The sequence below is a fragment of the Egretta garzetta genome, unplaced genomic scaffold (genome assembly GCF_000687185.1).
Source record: "Egretta garzetta isolate BGI_Z169 unplaced genomic scaffold, ASM68718v1 scaffold173, whole genome shotgun sequence".
NCBI classification, from domain to species: domain Eukaryota; kingdom Metazoa; phylum Chordata; class Aves; order Pelecaniformes; family Ardeidae; genus Egretta; species Egretta garzetta.
The window spans coordinates 463,969-488,670 of record NW_009259112.1 but is presented as its reverse complement, the minus strand read 5'-3'; the positions used below and the strand labels follow the sequence as shown (position 1 = coordinate 488,670).

Below are 24,702 nucleotides of genomic sequence, written 5' to 3'. Positions count from 1 at the left end.
GTGGACTTTTGTGGGTTCTTCCAGAGGTTGTCAGTTTAAAATAATTCCGATTCTGTGAATCAAGAATAAAGACTTGATTTACATATAGTGACTTTTTCTGCTCTTTTTTTTTTACCAAATAATCTAATGTAATCTATATTTAGATGCGCGATCATCAGAAACTAAGAGTGAATGCTGTATGTGCACCTTCTGAATCATGTGCTGAAAGCTTACCTTCGAGACCTATTGAAGAATTACAGTATGTATTAGATTATATCAGTGGGGAATGGTTTTAAATACAATGTTTTGGTGGTTTTGCTATGCGTTAGAATTTTCTATGCAAATCAAATTTTCACCAATTCAGTTCTGGTTTAGCAGGACTTCTTTCTGACCCTTCAATAAATTCACATTGCTTACCTGCCAGATTTTATTTCTGATGCACGCTTTTTTTTCTCCTCTTCAGCCGATATGGATTTTTCTCATATTTACGAGAGTTATTTGATGCTCCTCATCCTGTGATGAGTTATCTTTGCTCCCAGTACCGTGTTCATGATGTCCCTGTGGGAACAGAGAAGACCAGAAACATGATTGAAAGGGTGAGATGTCCTAAATAGCACAAACACACCCATGGTCTAGAGCTTTATTTTGGAAATTCTTTGGCAAGTTCATGTGGAGCAAGCAAAAAATTGCTTTAGCCTTTTGTTTGGCCTTTAGAACTGAGAACATTTCATTATACACAAACATACTACAAGACATTTTAACAAATCCAGTTAATCTAATGCAGTACTTCATAGAAAGTTAAATATATCTTTCACCTGTATACTGTTCCAAGTCAGTTATATGAAGTTATTATAATTTCTACATGAAGTGTCTCATATTCTGGGCAAAATTTTAATTAAACAGTTAATAGTGTGTAATAATGCTGACCTGTTGTGTTTAAAGCACCAATTAGAAGCTGCTTTTACTCAGGGAAACAGGCTCAGAGAACAATTCCTGTTTTGTTGGGATAGCTGTTGCTCCTTCCTATCTTCTGTGTTTCTGTGGTTCTAAGAATGAGGAAGAAGAAAGTAGAAGTGGAGGGATTCCTAGATGAAAAGCTTTTCTCTTAATTTTTTTCCAAGCATTTTTGTCTTTAAACTGCAATTCTTCCACCACCACTTTGTGTTTATCATCTGATGAAGCAGATTACTTACATAATAGGTCTTTGAGTTACATTTTGTAAACCAGTCAGAATTACTCCTTAGATACTCCCTCCTTTCCCGAGCTCCATGAGCAGCAAGTAAAAAATCTCTGGTCTAGGGGCAAAGATGAGCCGCTGTTCTGAATGTGTGGCATTTTTCTTTGTTTTTATTTTTTTTGATCGAGAAGTGCATTGTTTGCAAAATTTTGTTTCACACATGCCAGAGAAAGCTTTATTTTAAAAGCAGACCTGTTTCATAGAGCTTAGCGTATGGAAAAAGGACTAGGACGGAAATGTCAACCACAGTCTGAGCTGTAAAGCAAAGTAAACATAGTTTTCAGTGTCCAGGAACCAAATCAACAAAATACTGCTGGTGCTGCGTGTATAAACTGAAAAAATCTTTAGTCAGATTTATGTTGAACTATGGAGGCTTTTTGGTATTCCTGGTTTACTGGGTACTTTATGTCCTCTTGAAGTACTGTAACATCTTGCGTTATGGTAAATCTTTGTTTATTTATAATATCCTTTTTGAAATGAGTCATTTAAAAATAGTAATTCTAGTATTTTTATACCTCATTTTTTTCCTACAGATATATTTGCTTCACTGGAGTTCATGCATTACAGCTCACCTTACAGTTTCACCTATTAATTTCTTAAGTGCTTCTGGTTCTTTGGTACACAGGCTACATTTGCATGTTGTGCATCTACAGCAAGTACAATCCTTGTTCATGATGGAGTACAAATACTAGCAGTGTTTTCCAGTGTCTGTCTGTAATATCAGAAAAATCACAACCTGTTCAATTGGTTATGGTAACATACTCTGTTTGGGAGTGTCTTAACAGTTCTTTGCTGACCGGTCTGCATTAGAAGTGTAATGATGCATTAAACTTAGCATCATCTTTTTGCAAAGGCTTGTTAACAAGTCAGCATCTTGCATAAGCTGAAGTTCTTTACTGTGGATTTTAGCTAGTTTATTCCTTGTTCTGAAAAGCATTGCCTTAAGTAACGCTTTTGTCAGATTAGTATTTCTGTATGTTTTTTAGGTCATACAAGAAACCAAACTTAGGCAAATATACACAGCAGAAGAAAGATACGTTGTTAAAGTATCTGCTTATACAAACTTAACGCTGTCTACTAATGCATCCCTGAGGGCGGCACAGTTTCTCACTAGTTCAGTGGATACAGATGAAAGAAGACAATTAGAAAACCAGCAACAGGTAGGAATTTATTTCTGTGCTGTATATGATGTGAACTCCTACCCATTTTATCATGCAATAAGCATAGCCTACTTGCATGTGTTAGGTGTGGTATGTTTGTAGTAAGAATGCTAGTGGTGTGTGTTCTTTTATTTCAGGACATCAATAACACGTTAAAGTCATTGGATGTGCGTTTGACTACGTTGTCTGAGAGACAGAAACATCTGGAATGCAGAGACAATGAGCTCAGGCAACAGAAGAAGGAGCTTTTAGAGAGAGGAAACAGGAGGAGACAGTTGGAATCAAAAATTGGTGTGAAATATGATAGGTAGGAAACAAGCCATGTTATCTATGAAACACGAACAATTTTAATAACAGGTATTTTGGCTTCCTCTTACTGCAGTGTGCTTTTACCCTTACAAAGTAACCAGCCATTGAACGTCAGAGACAGGTGATAATCAAGACAAAGAAGGTGTTTAGAAATGGAGATTAAGAGTATTTGATAAACCATGTAACAACATTCCAAATGGTTTCCTGTAGTAAAATCGTAGGATTCCAGTGAGAGATCATTGCACTCATTTACTCAAATGTTACCATAGTCTTCTGTCTTGGTAGCATATATCTAGGTAATAACGTAACGTACATAAATGGTACAAAGTAAACATGTCAGGGATCAGTTTGGACCCTGATTGTCCACAGTACTTGTCTTAACATATTTTCTGGGTTTGTGGGCCTCTGCAATTAGTTCTTCTGTTACTGCTTTGTCGCAAGGGAGAACCTGGGCAAGGTTCAAGAGGTATTTCACTTAAGCTCACACTCCCAGAAGGCACTGTAGATGAGATTGCCTCAAGCTTCACTCCCTCCACTTCTGTAACACGGTCCCAGCAGACCTTGTACCCTCAAATACTCCTATATGTTCTTATGCCTCACTGCTTTTCTGAAAGTTGGTGCTGGTGCTTGTGTACGCAGCTTTTGTATTACTTACGGTACATTAAACTGGAAAGAGAGTTGGGGGGCAGAGGGGGGAAGAAAAGAAAAACAGGGCTGCAGGGATGTTAGAGGGACCAGAATCTCCTGCTGTATAGTCCAGTTGCTATGAAAAAAAGCACCTTTACAGAGTGTGGATGTGAGCTTAGCCTCTAAGCCAAGTATTGCTCTCAGGTTTCTTATTAGGGATACATATGTTGTCATGGTGTTTTACTAGAATACAGAATACAATTTGAAGGCAGGAGTGGACCCTTCACCTAAACAAATATTGATTAAAACCCTCCCTTCGAAAAAATAATTACATTCTCTTAATTTTGAATAGGGGTAAGAGTCCTGACACAATTACAGACAAGGCGGTTACAAAATTTTCTTGTATAATATGGATTTTTTCTGTGGAGATAGAAATTATTTAAATAATCCTTGCATTGAGTATAACTGTTTTCAATTATTCATGTTTCTAATTGATAAAATTATCTGAATAAAGCTGGATATAATTTTGACGGTAATATACAATGACAGAATCACTTATGTTGGGAGGGACTTAATGTAGTCTGTAGTCCAGCCATGTTCTCAAAGCAAGGTCAACACTGAATTCAGAACAGGCTTTCAGGGCGGTATCTCACTGCATCTTGAAAGTCTCTATGGAGATGGCACAACCTGTCTGGACATCCTGTTCCACTGCTTGACTGTCCTTATGGGGTAAAAGTTTCTACTTATATCCAGTCTGGATCTTTCTTGTTTCGACTTATGTCCACTGTCTGTCATTGTACTATGCACCTCTTGTAAAAGCCTGTTTCCATCCTTTCAGCGGCTTCCTTGTGGGTAGGATAGTGGGGGGTTGCTATTAGGTGCCCCGAAGCTGTCTCTGACACTGAACGTGCTGAGCACCCTCATCCTGTCCTTGCAGGGCCTGTGCTGTAGCCCCTGACCATCTTGGGTGCTTTCCAGGTTTGTTCCACTTTGCTGATGTTTGGGGCAGGGGGAAAAATTGGGTGCAGTGCTGAACAGAGAGAAAAAAATCACTCTTCTCCTGCCTGTGCTTCCATTCATATAGCCAAGGATGCTGGGGGACCTTGTTGCTGCCAGGGCACACTGCTGGCTTATGCTCAGCTTAGTGTCCACCAATACCTCAAGTCCTTCGCCACAGAGCTTTTCTGCAGACAGTCTGGCCCGAGCCTGTATCACTGCCAGACCTTCTTTCTTCCCAGGGGCAAGGCTTGGCATTTGTCCTTGCTGAGATCCCTTCCTGCAGCCTCAGCAGACCACTCTGAACAGCAAGGCCTATTGTTTCCCCCAGTTTAGTGTTTGAAAACTTGACGAGAGTGCCCTCTGTCTGCTCCTCTGTGTGACTGGCAGGGACATTAAACAGGTCAGGGCCCAGGACTTCATCCTGTGGTACCCTACTTGATACTGGCCTCCAGGCAGAATACAACAGGCTGACCATGACCCTCTGAGCCTGAGCATCCAACCACTTTTCTTTTACCTGTCTAGTCTGTACCTATCCAGACTGTAGTCTTCCAACTTGAGTATTGTGGGAGACAGCACGGAAGAAGTTAGTGGAATGGGTCTGGATCCAGCAGCCTGAGAGGAAGGTGGGGGTGAGGCAGCTTAATGCTCCCAGGTGCAACGAGTAGTGGGGCCGAGCCTGTCTTCCCAGTAGATGCAATCACACAGAGCACATCTAAACAGCACGTCTGTACATATTTATACACGGACAGCCACACAGCGCAGATGGACACACACAGCAATTGGGCAAGCACAGCACCAGTGTCTTCATCCCCTTCCTACTCTGTCTGAGAAGGACGGGGCTCCTCTAGTGAGACTCCTGTGCATACATATGAGCAATGTGGGTCCCATCAGCAGCCGGGTCCAGACACTCAAAGTCTGCATGGTAGCTGTCCCTGGACCTTAGTCTCGACAGTTGATGGTACCTGGACATGCAAACCCTGGAGGCTGCAGCCCTGCTCCTGTTGCCTCTACAGGCTGCCTCACTCACCCATGTGCACACGCATGCAGAACTGGCTGGGACTTCCTGGTTTCCCAATAGCCAGCTCCATGGTCTTGCTGCGGAGACACACAGACATACAAATGTGCAGAGGTAGCCATGACTGCCATACTCCCCCCCAACAGTCAGTACCCCTGTCATCTTACTGTTAAATATATCCATATGCTTGCAGGTCTCACCCCTAGAGACAGCAGACCTCATGGTCTCTGGCAGCCAGGCTGGACTCCCCATGTCCCTCCAATAGCCATCTCTTCCTGTGATCTCACCTCTTGGCTCCTAGGCCACTTCACCTACTTGCCAGCTAGTCTGACTTGGTCTTCGCTAGGGATCAAACCTCACTTGCATACCTGCACTTGTACCACATGCTGGCACCATAGACACATGGGCCTCTGACCTGTGGTCCCACTCCAGTGGCTGTCACTTAAGTCTGCTCACTCTGTCTCTCTAGTTGCTGGCACCACAGACAAGCAGGTCCTCTCCTCTGACTTGTGTTCTGACTGTAGTTAGAACCATAGAATTATTTGGTTGGAAAAGACCTTTAAGATCATCGAGTCCAACCATACCTGTCCACTGCTAAACTAGGTCACTAACCACCTCGTCCACCTCTCTTTTAAATAACTCCAGGGATGGGGACTTGACCATGACCCTGGGTAGCCCCTTCCAGTGCCTGATAACTCTTTTGATGAAGAAATTTTTCCTAATGTCTAATCTAAACCTCACCTGGCGCAACTTGAGGCCATTTCCTCTTGTCCTGTCACTTGTTACCTGGGAGAAGAGATGAATGCCCACCTCACTACAACCTCATTTCAGGTAGTTGCTTGCGCTTAGACTCCCATGTGCAAATATGAATGCTGAATAGAGAGTCTCTCACCCAGGAAAAGAGTGAAAAATTGAATGGAACAAGAAAAGAGTGTGCCAGTTGGGCATGGCTGGATAAACGTATTGACCAGCCAGCTATTTACATGTAGCTGTCCCTTTTATCCCCATATCCCTCTGTTTTCCCACACTTGTTCCTCTCCAAGTCATCTAGATTCCCTACCCTTCCCCCACATTGGTTTCTCCCCTGAATATCCAATAGTGAGCCATGTGCAGTTGCAAAATGCTTTTCTGCTCCATCCCATAATGTCTCATGTACCCTCCGGAAACAACCCCCTTCAGTCCAGAGGGTGCTGTTGTGTTGACTTATCTTGTTGGGTTTCAAGCCTGGACACTGGTGCCGAGGCTGTCCTGGGACAGCGTGTCCCTTCCTCCAAGTCCTTCATTTGCGTTCCCATTTGCTAGAGCATCTCTGTGCTGCTCTGGGCTTGTGGAGATCCGTCATTTCATGGGTTGATGGCTCCTGTGATAGGCATGGCGGTAGCCAGGATAGGGTATTGTTTGGGCTTCCCCCACCTGCCATTGTCTCTCTTTTGGGTGTGCAGGTGAGCTTTTATCAGATAACCTAACAGAAAGCCTTTGCTAGAGTGGAAGTAAATGGCAACCACTTGATCTCCTGTCATCCAGTCATTTTACGGTTGGGTTCATCAGGTATGATGTACCCTTGGTAAATGCTTGCTGATTCTTCCTGATAACCTTCTCCCTTATGCCCCTAGAATTGTTTTCTGAGGGGACTTGCTCCACAATTTTCCCAGGGATTAAAGTAAGAATGGTTGGTTCATAGTTTTCTGTATCATCATGTTTGACATTTTTGAAGATCTTCAAATGCATTGCGGCTCACTAAACATCATGATTATTTCATATTATTAGAATTTTTGTATTTTTGTACAATTTATTGTCAATCAGGATTAATTAAATATTGATTCCTCCCATAGTTTAAGACAGCTGGAACAAGATGCTATCAACCTAGAGAAGGAATCTCAACAGGCAAATGTAAAGATCAAAGAAATAAATACCCAAAAAGCAAGACTTGTTACAGAATTAATGCATCTCATAAAGGTATGTATTTTTAACTTGGTATGTGTTCCACTATTGTGCAAAGTCCAACTCTTGTTGCTTAAGTAGGAGGTACGCAACATTTACATGTGTTACTGTAAATGTTTATGAGCTAACTTGCTTCAAGATAAACATCTTCTGAAGCTCTTATGAACTTGAACTTGTGCATCTGTTGTTGATTTGATTTGTAGACCGTTTGCTTGTGTTGATTTACACTCTTAGTGACTGAAGTCTTACAATCCATGGTCTGATCCAGTCAATGCAGGAGTTAACTAGGAATGAGCTGTGTAACCATTTCAGCCTGTACATTTTCAGAATACTGCATAATGCTGTGAAATGTTCCTTCCACTCTAGTTCATAATCTCCTTTTTTTTTGTTTTATTGAGAAACACAGTAGTCATCAGTCATGTGAAAAGTTGACCTGAAACTCAAAGATTGTGGAAGAGTTCTAGGATGGGAAAAGTACTCAAATCTCAGGCTCCAATGTCATGAGATTTTCTTTACCTCAAAAAAGAAGATGACATTCTGGACTTAAGTGTTGCTTTAGCTTAGCCTGTAAGCCCTAATAATGGGAGCTACCACAAGGTGAATTTTCTTAGGCTTTTTTTAATAACTAAGGACCAAGAAACGGTTACTTTTAGTTCCAAGGGAATCTGCTTGTGCTTTTGCACTCAGCAAGAAATGGTGCCATTCTTGCAATGGCTTTGAGCATGGGTGTTATTCCTTTGCCATGCCTTACTAATGTTGAACTGTGTTCTTGCTGTCCCCTGAAAAGAGTTGAGTATTACCTTTGAAGTGAGGCTGATTTCAATACACTTCAGTTGCTGGTATTTATATAATAAATAAAGAAAAAATATTCCAAATGGGTGGGCTATTTCTCTTTGTTGATCGGCATGGACTGCAACAATAGGAGTGTCTCAGAGATCACCTTTGCGCCAGCTAGCCAAAGCAATTTTGAAAATGCCAAAGAATAGCAGAAGATCATGTTAAAAGGGTTGCTTAGGTTGTACATTACTTTATAGAACTTACAGAACTTGTGCAAGTCATAAAAGTACTGAAAAGTAACTCTTCTCAAAACTTGTGCAAATACTCTGTATTTAAAACAGGAATTTCTATAATATGTTTTGATTTGTGTATTTGATGCCAATTTCCCAGTTCATAAACCATCCAAGTGTCTTGCTGTTGTAAAGTGCAGCTGAATTTGTTTGCTGACTGTTGCATGACCTGCCTGAAAGAGTATCTTAATCTCTGTTTCACCCAGTACAGGAAAGCAGATTTGACACATACTGTGTATTTCTCAGTATACAAGAGGTGTAGTAGAGGATGGATGGTATTTGCCGGAAATAGTTACTGGTTACAAAAGGGATTTATTTCATTTGTGTATAAGCTTAATTTTCACACTTTGTGTGCTGTAGGAAATATATGCTAGTACATACTGAAGAGAAGAAAATGGTCTGATACAAGAAAGATGTTTCATTATATGTTTTACCAAAATTGTTGAAATCCATACATTTGTGGTCATCCCCAACCCAAACTTCATGAATGCTTCCAAATTGATGGGAGCCTTCCTACTTTCTTCAGTAGGTTTTGCAGTTATACTGGCTGTAGGTTATTCAAGTTGTAAAAACTAAGCTAGTCATATGTTTCAGACATACTCACTTCTGCCACAGGAGGAAATTTAAAACATGTATGGGATTTTTGTTAGTTTACGTGGTAGTGGTATGATCGACTTTTTTAAGAGTTCTGGGGCTTGTGTGGAACAGTCAACTAGAGTGACAGGCTGCATGTATATTTACACAAATACATGAGGCAGAGTGTACCTGGCACGTACCTAATACACGTCACTGCTTTACAACCAGTTGACAGAAACAGCCTTGTTCCACTGTTTCAGATTCTGGCACTGTTCACTCTTTTAATAATCTTAACTTTATCCATTTTTCATCTCCTTGTGTTACAACTTTTTTTTTTTCCAGTTTACTTCTCTGATAATTGTTTTTAATCTGTTTAAGTGGATTGAAAACAAATAAACTTATTCCTATGTCCAAGTTCACACTGTAGAAACTTTGTGTTGAAACAACAAATAGTAAAGGTCTCAGACCTTGGCTCACTATTGTGGTCAGAAGCTAACACTCTCAAAACTTCATCCTGCATGTCCCCTAGGTCGACAGTTGGAACCTTGCCTTCCCTTTCATCAAGAGAGAGGATTTCTCTGTATTTATGTACTGATCATTAAAAAATATAGTAAAATGGTGTTCTCAGTGCCCCATAATTTGAAGTTTGAAACTACCCTTCACACAGTCAAGAATATATTGCTGATTTTGAAGACTCTAGAACATTCCCGAGGCTGACTAGTTTAAAGAAGCAACCATTTTAGCATCAAAGTTGTCAAACCAGGTTCTGGGGGTCTTTAGTGAGCCTGTTATGAAATTTCCAAAATAGAGCCTCCTTCTGTTGTCATACAGAATATCCTGTATGTCATACATACCCATTCCAGTTAAGACGCAAGACTCTAGAGTCACTGGTCATCCAGTCAGTCATCTTGCATTGTCCGTGAGAGAGGCATCTTACATGTTTATTTTTTGACCTTCTTCCATCTCTGTGTGTGACTTAATCCACCTGTTCGATTCTGAGAAAGAATTGAGATGGCTTTGTCTTTTCTCACATTTCACGTGTGAGTGTATGGTGTAGGGATTTTTGGTTTTTTGGTGTAAAATGGTTTGGTTGAAGTGGTATCTATATGCTTACAGATTAAAAGTACATGGGGACAATACATCTCAAAGATGATGGGCCACCAATAAATCACCTTTCTTTTTCGTTGAATTTGAAGGACAGCAGTGTTGAAGAGCTGAACACAGTGTGAAATTGTATGCTATGATTAAAAAACGGATAGCTTCTAAAGCCTGATAGTGATTATATCAGTTTGAGTCTCTTGTGGAAAAAATGACATTTTCTGTTTTCCTATGTAGAATTGCATATCACTGAACATCCTCAAAGCAGATTTGGTTCTTCAGAGCACTACAGTGGCTGCTGAGAAGAACAGACTAGAATCAGAGTATAAAGCAGCAGGTGTACAGCTAAGAGCTGCAGAGGTAACCATTTCTATGAATACTGCGATATCTACTGTGAAACCATCTTCTGTGGAAGCCTTTATGGTGTAAAAAATGATGCTTCTGTGTCTTTGTTTAGAAATGGGTATTAGTACTGCTAAATATTTAGCCTTCATTTCTGTAGTTTGACTTCAGCCTCTTCATTTAAAGCTGAATGGGAGCTTTGCCTTCCTCAATTAAGACAGCTAAGCTTCTGTGAAAACATCATGAACAGTCATCATGTCCTGCATCTTTTTATTATAATGCATAGTGTGTGTAAAAAGGCTAGCTGTTATTTGGAAGTGTTACTTTTCTTCCAATTCTCTTGTAGACAAGTAGCCCCAACCCACATAGGAGATGCACACTCAAGATGTGGTTTATTTCTTGTTTTCTGCCTTAAGACATGCAATGGGCAATACTCAGTATTTTGTAGCTTCATCTCAAGTTAAACGTTACCTGAAATAGTACATTTAAATTGGCCCTTTCATCCAACTTCTTGGTGGCTTTGGCTGTGATAAATTTTTTTCTACAGCAGTACTGTGTTGAGGTAGTCCTTGCTCCAAAGCTGCCTGTGAGGAATGCCATCACAACACTTTGAGGAAGTCTTGCAAACAATTGCTGCAATGTTGTTAGAAAATAAGTAAACCCGCAAAAAGGAGGAAGCCAAACAGAAATACAAATAAGTATATTGTACAAAAGCTGTGTAGTGAACTGAATTGGAGCCTAAACATTACAATTATGGGACCGTTAATTCTCTATTTAATCATCAGATGTTTTTGTAGGTCATGTGCTGGTCGTGAGGCATTCATTGAAACTGGAGTGGTGGGTATCAGCCAAAGAAGCCATGAAGCTTTGTTAATACTTAGCACTCACTCGTGATGTTTATTGCCCAAGCAACCTTCAGTCTTTGTAATAGCTGAGTAAATTTCTGATTAAGGTTTGAAGGAAAGACAAACCGCACTTAGTACTTCTAAGAGAAGATCACATATGTTCCTTTTGTGAGGTCTTGGCACTGGGATACTGTGGAGAGAGCAGCCTGTTTGTTGCTTTCTGGTGGTTTTTTTTTTTAACCACTTAGGTGGAAAGGCCAAAAAAGTACATGTTTTCAAGTAAGTCAAGTTAGCAACAACAGGTTTCTGGGGTTTGTATTTTGTCACTGCAGTTCAAGTGGGAACCTAAGTGTTATTTTAACAACTCCTTATATTTAATTTATTTAACAAGCCTAAGCAGCAAATCTGTGCTTGTGACCCATACTGAACATTAGGGAGGATTGTTAGCCCCATCTGCTCATTAGATAATTGGCACAGTTGCCTGCATGTTTATGATCATTGTTTGAAAGAGTCTTGCTAATTGTCTTGCTTTGATAGCTTGTTAATTTTCAGGTTCATTTGGTGTAAATTTGTTTAAATAATTGGTATTAATACTCAGTATGTACATAGCAGTATTTGCTCCTTAAGCCAAGTTTTAAGAAAATGCAGATTCTGTTTTTCCATGTATAAATTTCCAAACTTCAAATAATCAAAGGCTGTCACCAAGCATGCGTTCAAACACAAATTCATGAGGAAACATTGGCTACTGGTAACTATATTTTCTTTAACCAACTTCTTATTTTGCACAAAACCAGTGGCGGCACTGATGAGCACAACAGAATACAAATTCCTTGTGCATACAGAATATAACTGGTTTCTGCTGTTTGGTAGATGGGTTTCAGGAAGTTGTAATCACAGCCCCACACTAGTACAGAACTTTTTGGAGTACACAGATAAAGCTCTTTCCAAGTTGGTTCTTATGCTGTTGGCTGAAACAGATGTAAAGCTCTGTCTAGGCTATGGCTTTTCATGGTAGCATCTCTGTTCAAAACAGTAATTCTTTCTGCTTAGAGTTACTTTTTTATCTAGAAGGTTTTATTGAGACTTCTTCAGGAAATCAACAAGAATCTTAACATTGCCATGCACTTTTGACTATACAGGAGGGAGAAGGAATCAAAACTTGTTTATTTTTCCTTACTTATATTTACCTAATTTTTATTTAACATGTGGCCATGACAATCAACTGGCAAAGCTAAATGAAAATTGACACTTACCTTGTTGTTGACCTGTCAGTGCATTTATTCTAGTACATGCTTCATAACCACATCAGATGTGTATTTCTTCCCAGTCTTCCTGTTGAATGCTGAGGTTTTCCTCTGCCCAAACACCTATTTTCGTTTTCACATCCTGAAGAATTTTGCTTGCCTTAGTCTGGGGTCAGGCATATGTAATGTTGAATCTATTTCACATTTTCAGCGCCTAGAGGTCTACTTGAAATCTTGTTTCATGCAGCTCTGCAGGATTTAAAGTGGGAGCTTTATGTACAATTGAGACCTGAGATTCCCTACTTCAGATGATTCAGAACTGACTTTGTCTCTGGAAATGGTCAAACACCTAAGTATAAAATTGACATTTCTTGTGCAAAAATGTATGGGTGCATTGCCTTTTACTGGATCCTTTGCCTTTGTTCTCATGAGGTCAAACCCATTTCAGATTAAGCCAGCTGCCTTTTAGATTTCTGGGATCCAAAATACAGTCCAGTTTTAATTTAGAACATCCTAAAATGTTAATAAAAATGTTTATTGAATGTATTACTGGGTATATTCAGATACATAATGGCACATAACCATTGTGGTATATGGTTTTATTTGTACTAATTGAGAATGACATAAGATCTTGGCTTTTAACCGAGAGGAGGGCTATCCTACACTTATTGCTGTTCTATCTATATAGCTCTAATGCCAGTCTTTCTTGCCCCCATGTGACATTTCCCTCCTTCTCTACAATAGACTTTATGAAGTGCAGGCAGAGGAGAATCTAAAAAAGGCTCTTTTTTTTTTTTTTACCTTTCTGAAAACATCAACACAGTGTAGAAAAATGTCTTTACAGTGTGTTTGTGAAGACTGTGAAATGCTTGCCTCTAATGCAAAATCTATTTCCTAGTACTTGTTGGAGGGAAGGAAAAACAGGATTTTTGAGTTTATACATGCTGTAGAGAACACCAGCCGTAATTCTTGAGTGAGCGTGAGAACTCCACTGATGATCAGTCATGATCGTATCTGTTACTGCTGCTTCTGTTGTATTTAGTAAATAAAGATTAATTAAATTGCCAGAAGGTAATGTGAGTTGCTATCAGTGTCTGTTACGTAGTTTTAAAATGTAGAATAAACATTTATCTTACTGTGATGAACACTTTGAAATTTTTTTGCCACTGGAGGGCTCCCATATTTAAGTGACATATACACAACAATAAAAATTGTGAAGATAAAGCTCTCCTAAGTGTAGGAACATAACTAAACTTTCCAAACTGTCAGAAGAAAGTTCTGAAGCAAAATACTGCACATACAGATTTTGAGTTAGAATTTTGTGCCTCTGAAAAAAGTGAAAACTGTGTATTCCTGTGGGGTAACTATCTGTTAAAAAGAGGGATTGCATGTGTAAATGTATACTAAAATAACTTGGATTAAAAGCTCCAGTATCTTGGTATGTAATCCTTTTCACTTCTAAGAGGTTGGCAGCTCGCAGCTACCCGCAGTTGGGTGCTCACCTGAGCTGGGAGACAGCAGCAAGCAGTAACTCCCAAGCACTGCCAGCTCAACGTTTGGAAGCAGCAGGCCCATCCATGTTAGGGACCACATCTATAGAGATACATGAGTGAGATTTCTGGGCGCAAAGGGGGAGAGATACTTAAGGCTCTCCAAGTTTTTGCTTGATGACTGCTTATTTGAGATAATATTTAACTTAGTGTTTCATGGAGGTATCATATTTTGTGTATCGTATTTTAACTACTGTTGTGGTAACATTGCATTATAAAAGTCATAAGGCTCAGTTGGTCAGTTACCCGTAGTAAGTTCCAAAGAGTTTAGCCTTGACACCACTGTGCAAAACCAGAAATTACCTGCTTTTCACTTTTTTTCGGCACTTTTTAAAGTTAAAAATTGTGTTTCCGTTTTGTATTTTGCTGGCTGTATTAGAGAAGTAGAATATGAAACAGCAAAGGAAGTACTTCTGATTGTGTAATTATGATGTTTACCCCGTAAAATTACAGCTAAATTACCATTCAGTGTACATCATGTCCACCATGTTCTCCCAAGCACATGAAGACAGTTAAATGGGAGCTAATAAAAAAATAAGGCTCACAGTAGCTGTGTTTTGACTTATAGGGAATTCTCCTGTAAAATAGTCTATTTTGAGATATATTGAATCTACATGCCCACTTAGCTAGTTGAGAGAAAACAAATTTAGCTGTATTACAAGAACATGCTTTTGATCAGTTTACCTTGGCATTTGTTGACTTTGAGCAGAGAGGCAGAATGAGTTCTGTTTGTTGAAACAAAGGGGTTTGATATTTAAGCAGTCTGATTTTACCCACATTTTCTGATTCAGAAATTGTTTGTTGCCAATGTGCTAGTGCCACCTCTGGAAATTTATAATAAAGTTTAAAATAAGTGTATTTTGATATCTTTAATACCTTTTCCAACAGCAACGATTTCATGAACTGGATGATAAGAAGCGAGTTCTTACAGAGAACTGCAAGGAATTGCTGAAAAAAGCTCGACAGGTCTGCAAACTGAGTCCAGATCAACATCTTCCAAAAGAATTTCAAACTGTATGTAAAGAAACAAATCTCCACATATCTCTTAAATTTTGGGTTACGTACACAAATAATATTGTATATTTTATATTAGAAGGCTACCAGTAAAGGATCATGTGTACTTCTGTTAGCATTGACTCATATATTGTCACTTACCCTTTTAAAGAACCTTTAAATAGTGCTGGGATATCCTCTGACTATCACTTTGTTCTGTGCAGAGGGGAAAGAAAATTTGATCTGAAATTTTAATTTAAATCCATAGTCTTGTGTTCATAGAAATAATCAGAGGCCATATTTTTCTAGCTTCTTGCTCTAATGGAGCAACACAAAAGAAGGGAAATCTGGGCCCGCCTACTTACCTGGAGGTCTTCCCAGCCTCTAGAAGTGTTTGCGTGGCTTAAGTAGCATAGCCTCTGACTTACACCAAGTCTGCGTGTCAGCGTCTGTACCTGCACAAGGTAGGCAACTAAGGAGCAATTAATTGCATATCTTTGTTATGTAGTAGCACTTCTAGCCTTCTTTCTCTGTCCAGAAGAGTTTGTGAGGGAATCTTGCTGTGTTAGATTTTGAGTATGTGAGATCTGATTAAAAGTTATAGAATATTTTATGGCATACTTGATTCCTTTTTAGCAAACTTGAGTCCTTCATTAGCATTGCTGTGTAACATGTGCATCCTTTCTCTTCTAGGCTTTTCAGGATCTTCCGAACACATTGGAGGAAATTGATGCTTTTCTGAATGAAGAGAAAACCAGGGCCTCCTGTTTCACAGGCCTGAATGCTTCGGTATGTTCAGTGCTTTCCCTCCACCCTCCCTTCCTCACCCATATTGTACTTGCTTCCCACTCTGTGCTACATCTCTTGGTATAATAAGCTAGACAGCAGGAACAATGTGCTGTAAATGCCAGATTCTGCATCTATTAGAATTTTAAGTAGGTTCTTCCAAAAGAACAGGGTGTTCTGTGACTTTTAAAAAAAAAAAAAGTTGCAGTAACCTGAAATAAGCAATGCTTTACAGTTTCTTTGCTTTAAAGCTAGAAATGTATCTTGTTCGGTGTGCAGTGCAATAATCTATATGATTGTGTTTGAACAGAATCAATGCAGTGTGATATTTTCACAGTCAAGGCTAGAATTGGCAGATGTTTTGTTGACTGCTTGGGGTTTTTTTATTCTGGCAGGTTGTTGAAGAATACCACAAGCAGACACAAGAAATACAGCAGCTGACGGAATATCTAGAAGAAAAGAAAAATGAATTGGATAACTACAAGCAAAACATTTCACAGGTAATGGCTGAGATTATGACTTCTGTAAAAGTATGTCTTCATTAGAATAGAATGTATGTACAGAAATGAAAGGTAGTATTCCAAGTTGTCTTGAATGTAAACTGAGATGTTAGCTTCTGTAATTAACAACATTTTTAATTTAAATCCTATCTCTAAAGGAAAATTCAGTTATTAAAAATGGTTTTACATGGATATGTCTCTTCTAGGTCAAAGAAAGGTGGCTAAACCCCTTGAAAAAGCTGATTGAGCAAATTAATGAGAAGTTCAGTAACTTCTTTAGTTCAATGCAGTGTGTTGGTGAAGTTGATCTTCATGTGGAAAATGAGGTATGATTTATTTTTCATACGGAAGAATAACATTCATACTTTCATGCATCGTCTTTTGTTTATGCATTGCTAGAGAAAAAATAGCAAGTTGCCATTTGGATTGTAGGAAAGATGTTCTTTTAAAAAAAATTAACAAACTTTTATTGATGAACACACTTTTTTTGTGCTAGAACTGACTTACCGATCTGATTAAAGGAAAATGAGTCTTTGTCCAGGTGCACAGGACTTCAACTCACTGACTTTTTTGAAGCTTCTTGCAACTTACAGGGCTTGGTTACAAGCATTGCATTTACTTTAGCTGTAACTCAGATTTATTAAATTAGTGATTTAATTCTACATTTTTAGCTAATTTGTGCTATTCTATTGTCATTTAGTGGCTAAACCTACTATTATTAAGTGTTGTGTTGATTTGGTTCTACATGTAGCTTCTACTCAAGTCTGCTGGCATTTTGTCTGTTTTGGAAGTAGCAATCATTTGGCCCAGCCTGTTATGCCCTCAGTAACATTTATAGGCAGGGTTTACCTCTGATGAAAAGTTTAAAGCATCAATAGTACCTTGGGGAGAACCACCAGTGCATTGGGCTGAAGAGAAGTTGGGTATTTTGTTTTAGATTGATCTCTGTAATGATGATTCTAAGACTCTGATATGTAATGCATAGACTCCACAACAGTGAAAGTTGACACTTAATCATTTTTGCTGTTGTCAATTACTTGAGCAGCTTTTCTTAAAATATTTGAAGTGGTAATTATTATTGGGGGCAGAATAGTGACTGACAAGGCTCTTTACGTGAACTGCATAAAAACGTTTACATAGAAACTAGTATTATGAAACAGTCAGAAATTAAAACATGGACTTCCAGTTCTTTTGATAGTTACTTACAGAGTCAGATCTATATTACATAAATGCTATCTTTTATCTAAAAGTAAATTGGGAGAGAGTATACAGAAAAACAATAAAGCAGTTTAAAAGCAAAGGGAGTCTGGACTGTCTTTCTGAATATCTTCTTTGGAAGGTCTTGCTTTTCTCTTGCAAAGATGTCACAAATAGTTTAAGAGGCTAGCTAGTGGTCCTTTGTCAATCACTAAAACTTTTTCCTCAAGGTATCAATTCCTATAATACAGAGAGGTGGATAATCTGTTCTAGAACTTGGATTCCTTACCATTCTGTGCAGGAAATTCTTTTGCCCTGACCTGTAAAGATCAAAAGAGAGATGCTTGAGGCAGAATTATCTTTGTTAGAATTATTCCTGTGACACTGAAGTTCAAGCCTCTGTTAGCCTGCCCTGCAGGAACCTTGAGATCTGATGATGTCCTTGGTGATAGAACCTAGGTGCGTGTGAAACACTTCACTAGGTTCTTCCTTGACATCCAAGCAGAAACCTCAGTGAATGCTCTGACTTTCCTTGGTAGCACTTGGTAACCAGAATTCAGAGTGCTAGCAGTGATGACCCTCACCTTCCTCAGTTCTCACCACAGGGAGTTTTGAGCATCATTCTTGACAGGTCCTGGGATATATGTCAGTTATATGAAGTGGCATCCCTAGTAGTCTGGCAACAAAGGCCTGACTTTCTGATGCCATTGCGGCTGTGCTGGAGGGCAGATCTTTTTTACTGGAGTTTTTGCCAGCCTGAACCTTGTAAGCTTCTCTAAGCCTAGTTTCAGTCTGTGCCAGTGCATCTGAAAGTACAGTGGGCCTGGAGGCCTTAGGTCCTGTTTTTTATTTCTCCTTACATGAAGTCATGTTCTTGATGTCCCACAGCCCTGTCCCTTTCCAAAGAGTATAGCAAAAGTTCTGCAAGTATCTGTTAAAGAAGGAACAGGAACTAAATTGTGAACTTAAGGATGTTTTTTCACTCCACTATGCTAAGTGTTCCTGGTCATAAGCAAGCCAGACTGTGGGTCTGTTGAGAATGATCCTGACAATCAGTTACCAAATCCTACTACAATGGAGAAAGTTATCTAAGCTATGGTACTGTTATCTTCACTGATTAGGAGAATGTCTTATTAGCTCCCCTTAGCAAAATACCACCTCCAGAAAGGTCAGTGCAGCAACATTCATTTGTTTTGAAAGGATGCCCTGTGATTTTCCTTCTTAAGGTCCTGATTATCAGGCATAGCTATCAAGCTACAATCTGCAAATTGAAGCAGCTAATTATTCTTCTGATAAGCTGCATTAAATGCCAAAGCAGAAATTTCTTCTGTAGTGAGGGAGAATGAAATGGTAACCAAAATCATCTTGCAAATATTTTTAGTTGCATTAAGCATTGCTTTGTTCCAGTATGTCTGTCATGGTCATATAGCACTCCTTCTCAAGGCAGTTCTTCAATTTGTCTTAGGAAGTGCCAACCCATTGCCAGCAGGGAAAACATCGAGGGTGGGAATGGTGACCTGTCTTCGAAATTGGAAAAAGTTGGTACTTACCAAACATGAGTTCATAATTATGTCAGGTTACCTTCATTGTCTCCTAAGGTGTGTATGCATTTGCCTCTGTCTCGAGGATTCATAGTTCCACGTTTCTGGTATACCAGAAGCACCAGATGTTTGTAGTACATGAAAGCAAATACCAGTGTAAGACCTTACACTTCCCAGTCCTGAGGATGTCTGTATACCTGCAGGTGTAGTAAAACATCAGGGACACCAAAAGATGGCTGGTTCTTCTGACTTAGCAGATTAGCTCATCTGAGAGGATTTGCTAGATCCTCTCCAATGTTAGATGTGATCTGATACGTACATTACTCATCCCAAAGGAAGACCTGAAGGTAGCAAAGAAGCTGAAATTGTTCCTACAGACTTGAAGTTCCTTAAGGCAGTTTTAAGACTTTAAGATGCTACGGCCTATTTACTTCATGGTGGTTTTTAGACCTTGTTGTGCTTCATGAAAGCCAGCTGTACAATGGGACGCTGCTCTGCCAGGTCACCCAGATTCATACACTTTTTGGTGACGGTGGTATGTGGCAATCTGAACCAAACTGGCATGTGCCAGCTTCTATGGGATAGTGTTCTCATTGTCTCTTTGCCACAACTGACCATTCTAAATCTAGAAGTATTCTGTGAGTAACCATCAGAAATCACCCCCACTCCTTTCTTCTACCCTAAGCATTGCAATCATGTTATCAAAAGAATGTGAATTGATGACCTCGAAGTGCAGGATTTACACTTCCACAGTGAATGTGGGTAGGCTTCTTGGAACTCATATTCCAAATTTTTGAATCTTTCCTGTAGCTCTCATTAACTTCATAGGTGCATATAAAGATTGTGTCTTATGTAGACCAAACAGTAAGTAATCAGTATGGGCTTTCTGCACTGGGGATTGCATTACCATTGTTGCACTGAGCTTACCTGAACTTCAGAAATATTAGCAAGTACTCCAAAGAAATCTTTTTTTCCCCTCAAATCTTGAATGTATTTCCTTGCATAGGCCTTCTTTTGAACCACATCTGTTATGTCCACACCTATGCATCATTGACTCAGATTGCTGACAAGTGTCAGTTTTCTGTTAAAGACAAGGCCACAGTCAGAATCCTTGTGTGTGGTTTTCCTGACTGAGTATGAAAGGGAAATTGCTGTCATGGTGGATTTTGTAGGGCTTTTGTATCTCAATCTGCTAGTGGAGGAAAAGTGAAGGAGTTAATTGAAGAGCTTCAGATGAGATCTTAACCTACACATACATGCACCCCCCATCACCTGACTGTTCAAGTCGATAGCATCATGTATCCTAATGCATTTTTTCCAGTGAATGGAATTTACAGGGGCATCACTTTCTCCTTTTTCTAGCCAAGAATTTTTTTTTTCTTGTCAATGTTCCTAATATGTATGAAGTCTTTGTGACCACAGATTCAGAAATTAACAAATCATTGTCATGGGGGAGGGAGTGGTATTGAAAATTCTCTTAACAAGAATAGATCAGAGTTAAGGAAAATACATGAAACAGAATATATTGATATTAAGTTGAACCTGAGTAGTACATAGACCCCTGTAGAACATTTGACATAAATTTCCTTTAATTTGCATGTCATTATCAAACAAGCTGTAGTACAGAGAAACTGAGTTTAACGGGTACTGGCTTTTACAGGAGGAGTACGACAAGTATGGGATTCGCATTAGAGTCAAATTCCACAGTAGCACTGAACTTCATGAATTGACTCCATATCATCAGAGTGGAGGTGAGAAAAGTGTTTCCACTATGTTGTACCTGATGGCTCTACAGGAACTCAACAGATGTCCTTTCAGGGTTGTAGATGAAATAAATCAGGTGAGGATCAATAGTGGATCAATATAACCTCTTACTATATGGATGCCTGTGACATACTGGAGAGAACAGACTTTTTTTTCTTTTAGGGAATGGATCCAATGAATGAGAGAAGAGTTTTTGAAATGGTTGTGAAAACTGCTTGTAAAGAAAGCACATCTCAGTACTTCTTCATTACACCAAAGGTGCGTGGTGGAAAATGAAATTGGAAGTTTAGTGTGAGGAAGAGTTGAGTTTTGTGTGATAATATCCCTGAAAACACTGCATAACTTATCTCTGTTTTACCCAAGAACTTCAATATTAAAGGGTAACTGTGAGAGAATTTGTCCATTTTAAGGACAGTCCTGGCAGGAATTCAGGCAACTTACACCAAGGCTCTTCTCACCATAAACACATTCTGGCATTGTGGTCTGTGTGGAAGTATCACAAGTTTACCACCAGTGGATAGAAGTACCATGTAACAAGGCTGTCAAATGTAATGCCTGTAGCTCACACAGAATTGGGATTGTAGCAGAGACGAACTTCCAGACAAGTCAGGTAATTATATTGGAACAGGCTAGTGCTGCTGACATCAGAAGAACTAGAGGAGTCCCACATTAAAGGAGGAAAACTACTCAAGTAATAATGTGAGACTTGAAAGCTCAGAAAAGGTCAATGCTATGCTCCATGGAGAATGGCTCGAAGAGGACTTCTCAGTCAAGAATGACCAGTGCTTAATTGTGCTCTTCTGTTAAAATAAAAAAAAAAAATTAAAACTGACTTATTAGGTGGTGCGGCAATGTGATGCTGTGGCTTGAAAGGACTAATAAGTAGGGTGGCTGTTCATCTTCACCTTTAACAGCGGCTAATGTTATGTTCAACTTGATCCAAGACAGATTGAACCAGTAAAGATTACTGGTACACCATTCTGTTAATGGGCTGTATGCTTTTTATTAAGACACCAGTTCTCCTGCAATCCTATATTGTATTTTAGAAAATCTGGCTGGTATATGCTATTCTTTTCTGTAAATAGCAGTTGAAGGACCTGAGAAAACCCACCTACATCATTTACCTGACTGAAAGAAGGAGGAGGAAAGTGATGCTTCTTGTTCCTTCTGATCTTGCAGTATACATACCTCCACTCAGTTTGGTCATGTCCTGGCCATGTTACTTCTTTCTTGTTCTCTGTGTTGTCTGTCCCCTTTTGTCTTCCTGCGATTTCTCTCCTTTCTGGATATGCTTTTCTGTGCTCTCTCCTACTTCGAGAAATAAGAGTCGTTTGGATGTTGAAAGGATAGAGATAGCTCTACTAACTCTAATGTTTCCCGCATATAAGAAACTGTAGAAAATTACTGTCTAGGGTTCAGAGTCTGTTTTAAAAGTTGTGCTCATTGTCAAATTGCTAAGAATAGGGAAGGGGGAAAATTGAGTGTGCAGAGCTAACCAGAAAGATCAGAGTAAAAATGAGAAAGCAGAAGCAAGACATTTCAAAGGCTTAAAAAAAAAAAAGTTTGTTTAACATTATTGTAAAAGGAAGATCAAGGGATGTGTTGCAATCACTATTCTGCAGCAAGAGATGGCATTGTGAAGGGGTGGCTGAAAGTCTTTCTTTCTTCTTTCCCCTCTCCCCCTCTCTCTCGGTCAACTGCAAGTAGGTGATCACCAGAGTTAACATGGTGAAGTTGTAGTGGCCTACCACAATGAATGTTTTTGAGATAGCACTTCATGTAAAAGTTTTAGCTGGTGAGGTAGTTTGAGTGGGCTGCATCAGAGGATAATTAAAAGGCTGTAAAGAACAGGCTGAGGAGAAAGCCAAACTGATGTTCCAGTGGCTTACCTGCAGTTCCTGAGCCTATGCTACGTGTCACCATTTACTAGAAAGCAAGTATGTAATCACATATTAGAAAGTATGACAAATTGTCATACGAAGCTAAGTTCCTTGTACGTATCCAGTGAATACAAGAAAAACTGTTATCGTGGGTTTTTTCAGTATGTTGACACTTTCCCCGACTATATTTTTAAGCGAGCTGCAGAGGGGAAGGGGTATAGATTAATATGCAGTAGAGTTGATTAGGAAAATCGTATTCTGAATAGTTGTGATTCACTGTCAGAATGAGTAGGTGAACTGAATGTGTTCCTTAGGAGTGAGTTTTGGGTTTGAAAATCAGTATTTTTAATACCAATCTATGCAGAAACAGATTACGTTTATTAAACATGCAAGTAATCACCATGTTGGGATTGAATCCTGCTTTGCTGCAGAGCAAGATTAGAAATGAAAGCAATCTTAGATTAGGGAACTTTTTTTGAAAACAGAATGCATTTCAGCACAGACAAGCATAGGACTTGGTATTTAAATGGAAAAAATCAACAGCAGCATCTGGTTTAACGCATAAATGCCTAAATGGCTGGGGAGAGAGAAGTTACTGTGGATGACAAGTTGAGTATCAGTTGCAAGTAAATTGCTAAAAGTTATCCTGAGCACTGTAGATAACCCCATAGCTTGCATGGCATCTGTCAGTCTGCTGGGCTTGTGCCTGACAAGGTTTGGACTGCAGTAAGTGTCCGGCTTTCACTGTTACATTTCACAAAAGTAGTACAGTGGCTGGAGTTACTCCAGAAGACTGCAGTGCAACTTATAAAAAGTTTTGAGTTTTGAGTTTCTACTAATGGAAATTGCTTAGCTCAGAGGACAGACTCCCAGGTAGCTCTACCTCCTGCCCTGCCCTGGCAAAAAAAGAAAAAAACAGCCAATATTCTCTGCCCATTGTGGCTATGACAAAAAGTAATGACCTCATTTGCAGCAAGAAGGTGCAGGTAAGATACAAATATTTTCTTGTAGTAAGAATAGTGAAGCATGGAAATTGCCTGAAGAATGAGTGGAGTCTCATTGGGAGGTGTCTAGGAACAAATATACATCATCTGTCAGAAAGGCTGTAATCCTGCTATATCGACCTTTTGAGATCAAAGGCTTTATGGAGACCTTCTTCGCCTTTTTTAGATAATGGGGAACATTTCTTCCAGCTATTTTGACTTTGGGTTTTGTGTTTTTCACCAGCTCCTGCAGAATCTCACTTACAATGACAAGATGACGGTGTTGTTTGTCTACAATGGACCTTTTATGCTGGAGGAAAGCAAATGGAACTTAAAGGCTTTCTGTAGGCGGCGGCGGCGACTTGGAAGGATGGATGAACTGTGATACATATGTGTGTGTATATATATATATATAAAAATATATAATGTTTTGTTAGAACTCTCTGGAACATCTGGCTTTCAAAACTTAAGAAATTGCAAAAAACAAGACCCTGCAAAGAACTGATGATTAAGAACTTTGATTCTTAAAACTTGTGTAAAAGATTAACAGATTTGAAGTGCATGATTTTTTTCCAAATCTGTCATAGTGGCCTCTTTCTGCAAAGAACCTACTTTTTCTCAGTAGTAGTTTTAAATAAAATGGAAGTTTGTTGTATTTTGCTATTTTATCAGTAATGTACATCAGAAATACAGTTAATTTTTATAAGTTATACTGAGCTAATTCTGTGTCTAGGGGGTTTTGGGTTAGGATTTTTTTTTTCCCAAAAAAACCTCTTGAATTTGCTTTTGGTAAATAGTGTTCACCTAACATGGTTACGGATGTTCTCCAAACTTTTCCTATTGAAATGGAAACGTTTTGAATGAATAAGATGACATGTAGGAAGAGAATGTTTTGTAAGTAGCTGTGCATTGGTTTTTGTTTTGTGAAAATACACCTGAAGTTAATATAAAGAATATACTACTGTTAGAGTAATATACTTTATTATTGCTATTTATTATTTTAGAGCTAATGTTCCATTTTGTATTCCTGGAAGGATAACATCTTTATTTTTCTAGCAAGTCTCTCTCA

General features: G+C 39.1%; 1 protein-coding gene across 1 annotated transcript in view; it reads left to right on the top strand.

Annotated features, from left to right (window-relative positions):
- Nucleotides 1–24,200, top strand: part of SMC5 (structural maintenance of chromosomes 5) — a 47,373-nt gene extending 23,173 nt beyond the window's left edge. The window contains exons 12-24 of the mRNA XM_009635453.2: nt 144–238; nt 443–575; nt 2,203–2,376; nt 2,514–2,683; nt 7,159–7,282; nt 10,246–10,368; nt 14,878–15,003; nt 15,676–15,771; nt 16,164–16,268; nt 16,475–16,594; nt 20,667–20,846; nt 20,933–21,028; nt 23,878–24,200. Of these exons, the coding sequence (XP_009633748.2) occupies nt 144–238; nt 443–575; nt 2,203–2,376; nt 2,514–2,683; nt 7,159–7,282; nt 10,246–10,368; nt 14,878–15,003; nt 15,676–15,771; nt 16,164–16,268; nt 16,475–16,594; nt 20,667–20,846; nt 20,933–21,028; nt 23,878–24,018 (1,683 nt within the window). The 3' untranslated portion in view covers nt 24,019–24,200. The remainder of the gene's footprint in view (nt 1–143; nt 239–442; nt 576–2,202; nt 2,377–2,513; nt 2,684–7,158; nt 7,283–10,245; nt 10,369–14,877; nt 15,004–15,675; nt 15,772–16,163; nt 16,269–16,474; nt 16,595–20,666; nt 20,847–20,932; nt 21,029–23,877) is intronic.
- The last annotated feature ends 502 nt before the right edge of the window (nt 24,201–24,702 follow it).